The sequence below is a fragment of the Odocoileus virginianus genome, chromosome 4 (assembly GCF_023699985.2).
Source record: "Odocoileus virginianus isolate 20LAN1187 ecotype Illinois chromosome 4, Ovbor_1.2, whole genome shotgun sequence".
In the NCBI taxonomy this organism is placed as follows: domain Eukaryota; kingdom Metazoa; phylum Chordata; class Mammalia; order Artiodactyla; family Cervidae; genus Odocoileus; species Odocoileus virginianus.
Window position 1 is genome coordinate 63,750,748 of NC_069677.1, and position 12,240 is coordinate 63,762,987.

The 12,240-nt window shown below is 36.5% G+C and overlaps 1 protein-coding gene across 1 annotated transcript in view; it reads left to right on the top strand.

Moving 5' to 3' along the window:
* SLC9A9 (solute carrier family 9 member A9) overlaps positions 1-12,240 on the top strand; it is a 639,391-nt gene that overhangs the window by 168,205 nt on the left and 458,946 nt on the right. The window contains exon 5 of the mRNA XM_070466623.1: positions 5,025-5,140. Coding sequence (XP_070322724.1) covers positions 5,025-5,140 — 116 coding nt within the window. The remainder of the gene's footprint in view (positions 1-5,024; positions 5,141-12,240) is intronic.

Here is a 12,240-nt window from a genome sequence, read left to right on the forward strand (position 1 = left end):
CTATAAAGAAAAATAATTTCTGATTTTTCCAGTGGGATATCACCATTGAATGTGTGCCAGAAAAAAATAAACTGTGAGATTGAAATTATCTAAAATGGAACAAATAAATGGAGAAAGAACTTATCCAGAGGAAAAGTTTTGAGTGTAGAAATAAGAAATCTAGGTGCAGATTATAATCTTTGCATTGCTTTCAGATCCTGTTGGTGCTGTGCTTTCCCGCTGCAGAGTGAGGTCCATGTAATGGTCTGTTTCACGTACCTTCACAGGCAAGGATGTGTCTCTTCTGACAGTTAACAGGCTTGGGTCCATACAGCTGTCCCCAAACTAACAGCAAGTGCCCTTGCTTATCTCTAGCAATTCAAAAAACTGCCTTTTCCAGTGGATCTATTCATAGCTTGATCAAGATTGTTTTTAAAAGATGTATTCTCAAAAAAAAAAAAAAAATCCTGAGAGAGACTGAGATGGCACACTTAAAAATAATCCAAGCAATTGAGCCTTCTGGAACTTTTTGTTTTGAAACATTTTTGCAGCATGCCTTTAGGTGTGGAGCTTTAATAGTGTGAAACAAGCTCGTGGAATCTAAAATCAGTACATGTGTCACAAATACTCAAGTATCTGGAGCTTTGTGTAGAGCATTTCCCCAAATTCTTTTCTACCCAATGCCTTCTGTTGGCATAAGTGACATGACTGCCATCCTGTCATACTCTGCTCTTTGAAGGCAGGTCATGGATTTTCACCTTTGTATCCTCCATAGCATAAGCACTCTGCTTTTTGAAGAATAAGTCTACGTGGCTATTTGTTGAAATCAGTGTTATCAGCAATTTTGCTTTGTATATGGAAGTTCTGCTTCTGCCCTTCTCTGTGACCTATGAAAGTCACTCAGTCATGTTTGACTCTTTGTGACCCCATGGACTGTATAGTCCATGGAATTCTCCAGGTCTGAATGCTGGAATGGGTAGCCATTTCCTTCTCCAGGGGATCTTCCAAACCCAGGGGTTGAACCCAGGTCTCCCTTATTGCAGGCAGATTCTTTACCAGCTGAGCCACCAGGGAAGCCCTTTCTGTGACCTGGGATGTCCCCCAAAGACTGACCCCAGAAGGATATCTCACTTGGTTTCATCTACCATCTTCACAGCATTGCATGCACTGGACTTCACTGGCTCCCCTCTCCCCATCAGACCACATCTTTCCTGTATCCTGAGCCATCTGAGAAGCTTTCTGTGAAGTGTTGTTAGAACATGCTGCTCTATGAGAATGTGGTGGTTGCTAATGCTTTCACTTTTTAATTCTCCCAGTTAATATAGTTATAACTAGTTAGTTACAATAATGTCGCAACAATAACAATAGTTACCATTTATTTAAGAAGTGCCTGGCACATAACAGATACACACTAATTATTGATATTGTAATCACCAGTGACAATGACCATTGTTATTAATAACAGCAAAATTATCATATTGAGCTCATACTGCACCAGGCTGTTTTTCTCTTGCCTATCTCAAAGAAGATAATTGGAATTAGAGTTATTTTGTGTCTGGGAGTTACAAGTCACTTAATTTCTTTTTAAAAGCATACAAACTGTGTATACAGGGGTGTGTGTGTGTGTGTGTACATGCACATGTGTTTCTCTTCATTTCAAAGCAGTTCCAAAGCTTTGTAGAATGGCTGTTACGTATGCAGGTTTTGGCATCTAGCTGTGCTTGTGCTTAGTCACTCAGTTGTGTCTGACTCTTTGCGACCCCATGGACTGGAGCCTCCACCAGGCTCCTCTGTCCATGGGGATTCTCCAGGCAAGAACACTTGAGGGGGTTGCCATGCCCTCCTCCAGGGCCTGGGCGCAAATCCAGCTTTGTCACAAGCTAAATTCTGTGATCTTTGGCAACTTACTTAACCTCTCTTTTTAAAGAATAGCACTTTCACCTTTGTAAAAAGGAATAATTATAGTATCTAGCTCATAGTATTGTGAAGATTAAATGACATAATGTGTGTCTATTGGGTCATACAATAACACTAGTATACATTGCTTTTCTTTTTATTATTACTGTTATTTTATATTTATATTACTGGATTTATATTTATAATTTTTATATTTATATTACTGGAAAATAAAGAAAAGGAAAAAAGAAAATAGTCACATACAATTCCATTTTTATAACCATTAGTAACATCCCAGGCTATATGTTTCAGATCTTTTTCTATTTATAGATATGCCTATGTTCATAGGTGCCTCGTTAGTGCAGTAGGTAGCGCGTCAGTCTCATATAGATATGCCTATGTTCAGTTTTTGTAAAATTAGAAATTATTATATATCACCACTTTATCAGTTTACTTTTCTGTGCCTAATATACACTCTTATATGTTGTATTGAGTTGCATATTAGTTCATTATATGTGTGTTCTGTAATTTATTCATTGGACATTTAGATTGCTTTGAATTTTTCACTCATGAATACCAGTAATGTGAAATAATCTAATTACCTTTTGGGTTGTATTCAGATTAATTTCTTGGCAATTTATAGAAAATCATTTAATAAGCTGTAGATATGAAACATTTAATACTTTTAAATAAATTGACAAATTGGCTTTTATAAAAACTTTAATTTTATTTTCATTGATAGTATATGAGGTTTCTAATTTCCATGTAACCTTGCCAAGCCAGTATAATTTATATGTGTGCATATATCTTATCTTACCCAATCTAATGACTTCTATTGGGCAATATGGGGCAAATTGTTTTAATTCTGTGCCTCAGATTCCTAACCTGTAAAATTAACTAACGAGAATAGAATTCAGAAATACAGTCACAGATTTTAAAGTTGATATTGATTCCAGAGCCTCTCCATGCTCCATACTGGAAGTGTAGCTCAAATGAGAAAAGACTGTAGTGAAGTTGGGTTAACACCAGATGAGGCTGAGGGGATGATTGTCAGCGAGCATGACAGAGGGTGCTGTCATGACTGCTCAGAATGTCTCAGTGTTTATCAGTGTTCATCAGACATGCATATTCTAATTCAGAGGGTGGTGTGCATAACATATATAATTAAAATCTATTTTATTTTATTGCCATCTGCTTTGCTTTAAAATGCATGCTCCATAAGGACAGAGATCTTTGTCTTATTTATTGATGTATTTTAAACACCCAACACAGAGCCTAACACATAGTAAAGTTTCAGTAACAAATATCTATTGAATAAGCAAATAAACTGAATGAAGCTACCCTATACCTTTCCAGAGGCTTTACCCCCTGGTACCCAGCAGAATGCCCTCCCCAGGATAACTATAGATGAGTTGCCATGACTGGGACCTCTTTCCAGAAACCATTGCTGTGTCCCATGAAACAGTCTCTCTCAGATATGTTAATACTGGCAGACTGGTTAAGATCCAACCTCCCCTTCTAGAATCCACATACTTCACAGAAATATTGGGTCTTTCTACTCAAACTCATGTTGGTTGTGTTAATAGTTCAATTCAAGAGGAGTGTTATTTCCAAGTTCTTAGGGACACTTTCATTGCTGACCCTTAGTACTATGTAGAATTACCACTTTATGGACTAGTTGAGAGAATATATGATATAACATATAATGTGAAATATAGAACTGTTCATCTAAGCAATATGCTGTGATGGTTAAAAACCCAGGACCCAGAGTCAAATTTCCTCAGTTCAAACCTGGATTCCACAATTTAATAGTTGTGTCAACTTCAGCAAGTTACTTGATCACACAGTGTTCAGTTTTCTCATCTGTAAAATGCAGCTAGTTCCTACATTATAGAATTAATGTGTGGGTGAAATGAGTTAAAACATATGAAGAAGTAGAAATAGTGAATATTATTACTATTATCTGTAATAATTGCATTGAGAATTTACTATGTGTCAAAACCCAAATTTATATTATTTCAGATAGTCTTTAAAACAAATCTGTAGACTGACCATTATTGTTATTCATAACTCATGAATAAGGATATTGAGGTTCAAAAGGTTTTAGTAATGCTCTAAAATCACATAGCTAGTGAGTGGTGGAAACTGGATTTAAATGCAGATGTGTATGAAATATTCTCTCATGGAGAAGTTTTTCTCAAGAGAATTAAAATATCTACATTCTCACTGACATTACAATTTCTAATATCTGATTTCTAGTATTTTTAGTCATGCTTACAACCCTAGAACATTTTTCAAGAAACTAGCTTTAAATGAATATGACTAAGCAACCATCTGTGGGTCTGAGGGTCTATAGTTTCTAAAGACTCTTACAGTCACTTTTAGTGATTCAGCTGTGGTCCAATTTACATGTCTCTGTATTTCCTTTACTAGGACTTAGAAAAACTCAGTCAATTAAATAGTTAAACAATTAAAAAGCTATAAGGTGACAAAAGATGGCCAAAAACAGATAATTTGCATTCCACGGCACTGGATTGTTAAATATATTATAATCTCAAGAAAAGAACAGCTTTCCTTGAAGATCAAAATATAATGATTTCAGGATTCATTTTCAGCAATGTGTTGAAGTTACAGGCACTCTAACCCAACAGTGATTCTGTGGGTGTGGAAGTGCCCTGATACCAGCAGTTGTAGAGATTCATCCATTGTAAAGTAACTGGTTGACCAAGTGCCCTGTGAGTGGCCAATATCCTCATCACAGTAACAGACTTGAAATTTGAACCCTTTTCAGATATCCTAGCAGACAAAACAATAAAACTGAAAAGTAATCCATTTTAAATGTCTGTGCACCTCTGTATTTGTGGGCATGATTTGCTATGCCGTGTTTCATGGATAATTTTTTTATATCCTTGAAATACTTGTTTTCATTGAAGCACACTATAAAACGTTGTGCTATCTTTTGCCAGGGGAAGGAGTTGTGACATTTGGTAGACGGTGTCCTGAGAACTAGCATGGCTACAAATTAGCAGAATAGCGGTAATTTGTACATCGTGCTTATTCAGGAAACCCATTAGAATGTTAACTCTGATGGCATGGGTTTACACAGGATTCAACTTGATGTTTGAAGATCCTATTTTTCTCTTCAACAGGTTAATTATGTATGGCTTTGTGAAGGCTATGGTATATGCTGACCAGCTGAAAAATGGAGATTTTCATTTCACTGACTGTTTGTTCTTCAGTTCACTGATGTCTGCTACAGATCCAGGTAATTGCCCAAATAATATGTTTTCTTTTTTCTAAGAGTCAAACATTTAAATTGAATTTTTCTCTAAAGAGCATCACCCAAGTCAACATAATAATTCCTTATTCCTTTTCACTTGCAGTTGACATATCTGCTAGTGATTTTAAAAAGCAGGTGAATATTCTAACAACTCTCAAAAAATGGTTTTCAAAGCAACTTAAAGTAATGGGGAAGACTCTTTAAAATTCCCCATTGTTTGTTTCCCTAGAACATGTAGCCATCTTGACTTATGGTTTTTAATTCTTCTCTATTTAACTTGTCTTCTTTCAAAAATGCTCCATTGCAGTGGTCCCCAACCCTTTTGGCACCAGGGACCAGTTTTGTAGAAGACAATTTATCCATATACCAGCAGATTGGTGGGGGGGTGGGCGGTAAATAGTTTGGGGTTGATTCAAGCATATTACATCTATTAATGCCACCACTGATCTGACAGGAAGTAGAGCTCAGGTGGTAATTTGAGCAATAGAGAGAGACTGCAAATACAGATGAAGCTTCATTCATTCAACCACTGCTCACCTCCTCCTGGGTGGGCCAGTGCCTAACAGGCCATGGACTGGTACTGGTCTAATGGCCCAGGGGTTGGGGACCCTTGTTCTATTGAGTTAAATGGTAAAAAATAATTTTGAAAATTAATTACTATATAATGTTTCAAACATATTAAGAATAGGGAAAATAGTAAAAAAAAGTTGTCTTAAGTGTAGTCGCTCAGTCGTGTCCGACTCTTTGCGACTCTGTGGGCTATAGCCCACCAGGCTCCTCTATCCATGGGATTCTCCAGGCAAGAACACTGGAGTGGGTTGCCATTTCCTTCTCCAAGAGTTGTCATATACACTTCACATTATCAAATTCTGATAATAATCAAATTTGGCCGAAATGTTTTATCGATATCTTCCTACATTCCTTCTTACTATGACTGATATATATTAAAACAAGTCTCAGACATTGTATTATTTTATTTGCAAATGTTTTGAAAAATGACAGTTGTCATTATGAAACCTAAAAATATTAACAATCTTTTTTAATATTATCAAAGTGCTATCCTCTGTTCAAAGAGGCAGAATTTTCTTTTTGTTATTATCTTTATTAGTTCATGTATAAATTAGTCTGTACAAATTAGAACCCAAATAAAGGCTACACATTACAATTGATGGATATGGCATCTAGTATTTTTTTTAATCTATATGTTACCCTTCCATCTTCTATTTTTCTTGTCACTTATTTATTGGAAACAGAAAGGCAAATTGTCTTGTGGTTGAATTAAATATAATTACTTGAAATGTTCCACTAGCCTCAGGATTTCTTGTAAACTGATGGTTAAATCTAGAAATTAGATCAGGGTTCATTTTTTTGGCAAGATTACAAGCTTGCTCTGAGTCTCTACAGAATCACATCAGCAAGCACAGAGTGTTTGGTGACCAAGCTGTCAGTCTGATCCATCACACTGCTGAATTATCGCTCCAGCAAAGACCACCAGGACACACCTGTAGTTGAATAAGACATGTTTATTACATGTTATAATGAAGAAACTGCTCACCAGAGGAACAGTGGGACCTTTCAGAGGGTGTTAGAAAGGAATTGTTATAGGGTGTGGGATAATGCTTGGTGATTTTAGGGAGGGCTTAAGGTATCAGGACTTTGCTCTGGATTAGATGCTGTCAGAAAGCATGAGTGATAGGACATTTTAGTAAATCTTCTCTAGCAGGAGGAAAGACTGAATAGAGCCTAAGCCTACAATTGGTAAAGAAACAGCATCACTCATAATAGCCAAGATAGGGATGCTGCAGTTTGGACAGTGTTCATTATTTGTGCTTAAATGTGATTACCCAGTAGTCTTGTTTTTGTCTTGATTCTTTATGGTCACAGAGTGAAATTGTCTGATGTTTTGTGTGAAATTGTTTATACTCAACAAGAGAACAACAAGGCCCCGCTGATAGTAACAGGCCAGCTCCCACATACCAGGGGCTGCTCTTCTCTTTCTCAGACTAGCCCAGCAGCATTGGCAACATGTGGCACCTTGTTTTAAATACCGCACCAGAGCTACTGAATTAGCTTCTAAAATTTAACAATATCCTCAAGTGGTTTATGAATGCATGCATGCTTGCCTGCTCAGTCCCTTCAGTTGTGTCAACTCTTTGTGACCCTATGGACTGCTGTCCACCAGACTCCTCTGTCCATGGGATTCTCCAGGCAAGAATACTGGAGTGGGTTGCCATACCCTACTCCAGGGGATTTTCCCAACCCAGGGTTTGAACCCACATCTCTTGCATCACCTGCATTGCAGGTGGATTCTTTACTCACTGAGCCACCTGGGAAGCCCCAAGTGGTTTATATGCACACTAAAATTTGAAATTTAGCTAGTCAAATCAAATCCCAGTCATGGGGAAATTCTGTAATCAAATCCTAATGACCTTCAACCAGACCAGTTTACCTGCCTTCTGAGAAATCTGTATGCAGGTCAAGAAGCAACAGTTAGAACTGCATATGGAACAATGGGTTGGTTCAAAATACGGATAGGAGTACGTCAAGGTTGTATATTGTCACCTGACTTATGTTACTTATATGCAGAGTACTTCATGTGAGAGGCACAAGCCGGAATCAAGATTGCCAGAAGAAATATCAATAACCTCAGATAGGTAGATGATACCACCCTTATGGCAGAAAGCAAAGAGGAACTAAAGAGCCTCTTGATGAAAGTAAAAGAAGAGAGTTAAAAAGTTAGCTTAAAACTCAACATTCAAAAAACTAAGATCATGTCTTCTGGTCCCATCACTTCATGGCAAATATATAGGGAAACAATGGAAACAGTGAGAGACTATTTTCTTGGTCTCCAAAACCACTGCAGATAGTGACTGCAGCCATGAAATTAATAGACGCTTACTCCTTGGAAGAAAAGCTATGACAAATCTATACATCATATTAAAAAGCAGAGACATCACTTTGCCGACAAAGATCTGTATAGTCAAAGCTATGGTTTTCCCAGTAGTAATGTACAGCTGTGAGTTGGACCATAAAGAAGAGTGAGTGTCCAAGACTTGATGCTTTTGAAGTGTGATATTGGAGAAGACTCTTGAGAATGCCTTGGACAGCAAGGAGAGAAAAACAGTCAATCCTAAAGGAAATCAACTCTGAATATTCATTGGAAGGACTGATGCTAAACCTGAAGCTCCAATACTTCAGGCCACTAATACAAAGAGTTGACTCATTGAGAAAGACCCTGATGTTGGGAAAGATTGAAGGCAGGAAGAGAAGGGGATGACAGAGGATGAGATTGTTGGATGGTATCACTGACTCTATGGACGTGAGTTTGAGTAAGCTCCGGGAGTTGGTGATGAACAGGGAAGCCTGGTATGCTGCAGTCCATGGGGTCGCAAAGAGTCAGATACCACTGAGTGAGTGAACAACAACTAATTTTAGCTAATGACCTTAGCACCCATCAATGGTTATGCTAGTCTAGTATGTATTAGTGGTTATAATCTAGTGCTGTGTTAATTCTATCCTACCTTTTTGCATGTATTAGCTGGTACTCTCCCAAAAGAAGTAGTTCTCCAGATCAACTCTTTGAGTGCCTGTGGTATTATTTAAACAAAAAAATCGATAAATTATTGATCTTTGTATTTACTAATTTTCAAAATAATGAATTGTTTCTCTAGCATCTCCCACATATGATCAAGGAGGTATATTTTTTCTTTTCTTACTTTTTTTTTTGCTTTTATTTTTTAATTAATTAATTTATTTTAATTGGAGGCTAATAACTTTACAATATTGTAGTGGTTTTTGCCATACATTGACATGAATCAGCCATGGATGTACATGTGTCCCCCATCCTGAAGCCCCCCTCCCACCTCCCTTCCCATCCCATCTCTCAAGGTTGTCCCAGTGCACCAGCCCTGAGCGCCCTGTCTCATGCTTCAAACTGAGACTGGCGATCTATTTCACATATAGCAATATACATGTTTCAATGTTAAAGTATCATATCAATACATGGATTTAAACATAGTTGATATGTTCCCATCTACTACAGTAATTACACTTTTTGATGATTAGAATATTCCATTTTTGACAACTAGGGGACTCCAGATTTCTCCTACATCCGTTTGCCATAAACCCAAGTCTTTCAGAGATTTCTTATTTTGGAGCAGGACTAGACATTCCAACCTTATCTTGTATGTTTCCTGTACCCTGACGTGGAAACAAACATATCTCTAAGAAATCTTGCTTCTTTATAAGAGGGAAATTTATTTAGAGCTTAAAATGTGGGCACTTAGGTGTTTTCATTGCTATTGGATTGGTCATTGTTTCTAGATATTTTTATTTGTTTTGAAGGAGAAATAATATCACAAATTCATATGAATATTGTTAGTTTCAATTTACATTTATTTAACTGCCTTGAATTTACTTTGTATTTAAATTTTTCTTCTGCTTCTTTTCTTCTTTCTATTACATTAATATAATTTCTTATGTCTTTTAAATATATTTTTTCAAGGTCATAATATACATTATCACTAAAAGTATGATTATTGAAAACTGCTTAAATTTCATTGCAGTTCTTTTTAAACTTTATATATATGCCACTAGGATGAATAGCTAAAAATTACTCTGTTTTAAGAGTTCTTAAAATAATCCTCTATGTAGTTAAGCCACAAGTCAAATATACAATAATGTTCATTTTTTTCACTTTGCTTTTAATTTCTGTTTTGAAATTAGATTAAATATCTATAGAATTCCAAAATGAAAACCAAAGAAAAGAAGAGAAATCTAGTTTTTATCCCTGACTTCTCTACTCCAATTTTTCAGCCATTTTGGCTGGTTTTTAGTTTATTCTTCTGCTTCAAATCTAAGCAAATAAGCATGAATACACCCAACCATGCACACATGGTTAATCACCTTGCTGTTCTTTAATTAGTAGTATTTTGAAAAGTAATGCATAGCAACATATAAAGAGCTTTTTCATTTTCTTTTATAGCTGCAGAGCACGCAGTAGTTTATTCAACCAGCTGTCTGTTGATGGACATTTGGTTTTTTTTTTTTGTCTTTTGTAATTATTAATGATGTTACAATTAATAACTTCAATAACTTTTCACATTTTGCCACTGTTTCTTTGGGAAAGATTTCTAGAAATAAGTTTAAAAGTATTTGTAATTTTCCTAGATGCCAAATTCCTCTCCATAAAGTTTGTACCATTTTGCATTCAGACCAGCAATGTATGACATTATGTGTTCTGCACAGCCTTGCCAATGCAGAATTCTGTTACAATTTTGAATTTTTACCCACACAATAGGTGAGGATTTTTATTTCTCTGTGGTTTGACTTGTTGCTTTTCTTATTATGAGTAAGATTGAACATTCGCTCATATGTTTAGGGTACATACGCATTTTTTTTGCCGTAAACCAAATGCTTTTAAGTTACTCTTTTCCTGGTAGGGTTGTTGGTGTTTTATTTTTCATGTTTCAGAAGCCCTTAATATATTAACCCTTTGTCTATAATTTAAGTTACAAATACTCTTTGCAGTTTGTTTTAAATGTATTATTTTGTTTATGGGATGTGGGTGTAAAAAGCACTTATTAATGCCTGATGTTGACCTGTTTTCTGGAAGAAGATGTAATGAAAGTATGTCTCAGATTTGGAACCCGAGGTATTGATTAGAGGATCATAGCTGCAGAGTGGAGTATGGGGATAGACCACTTCATCTCCAGGCTTGGAGACGACTGGCCATGAAGTCATTGCTGGAACATTTCCGGCTATTGTCTCCCTGTGCCAGGGAAATGTAGAAGTCCTTTGGCATCCATGGAAACAAGGCCTGCAGATAAAGTATTTTGAGCCCATCAGTGACTTCTAGTTTGTTAGGGTTGTTGGATACTTTGTTTTTCTTGGTCAAGTCCCACTTTAGCTCACCTTTGAACAATCCATTGTTTTTTAGTTCCAGTGCCCATGGCCAAGTTGTTGGAGTCTATGGAATGACTCAGCCAGCTCCAAGCAGAAGCCTTGTTCCTCCTGTGACTAGTGATCATTCCTGACGTTACATGACATGGTTACATGAGGTTACATGACATTCCATGTTTACATGACACAGGAAAAGTGATTGAAATAGAAAATAATATCTAGCCCAGTAAGATGGCTATTTATCTGCATCGTATCAAGCAACTGAGCTGACTGACTCTTTTAAAACACAGAATTGACTCACAGCCATAAAGAGAATCTTGGGAATCATGTCCACTTTTCAAGCCTGGCACAGACCAGCTTTGCAACTTTGGGCACCACTTCACCTCTCTAGATTTTATGGGTTCCTGGAAGTGGAAGATATTCGATCTCATCTTTTCCAACCACTTCGTTTTATAGATGAAGAAACTGACTTTTCATCTGTAAAATGAAAAGTTTTGACTAGAGCCCTTTGCAGCTCTAACATTTTGTGATTCTTAAGAATTTCTGTGAGCTTTTTTGTTTAATTTTAAAACAAGTGTTTTTTTGGTTTTTTTTCAGTAGTTCAAAGTAAAGCTAAAGCCCTTCACCCAGACATTTTGGGGTTCTAACCCCAACTCAAAAAATGTTATAGAAGATCTCACATAGCAGAGACCCACAGATGTACAGAAATACTTAGGCTCCCTTCTATTCTGGGAATTAATTGTTATATTAAAACACACTGAGTATACTCTCTGCTAAATTGGTGCAATTTAAGATCTTCAACAACCTTTAAACACCTAGTTAATCTTATCCCACAGTTACACATTTATTGCCTAAATTATTGTGACTCACTAATGAGAACCTATGCTTGCTCTCCAGGTCTGATTTTTCTTGGCCTTCTTTAAATTAATTCTTTCCCATTTAGCCTTAGCTAAATCTTAGCTAGGTGTTATTAACTATCCATATTTTTCTTTTATAGACATATATTTAGACTTAAATCTAATTCTCCCTCCATGTTTCAGACTCTCTTCAGCCAATTTTCAGTTTATCTCCAGTTAGGATGATTTGGCTGTTATTTGATTAACTTCCTCCTTTCCTCTCTGATGAAGGTCTTACTAATAATGTAAAGGTAATCAGCATCCCTTAACAGAAAGAGTGGATAAGTA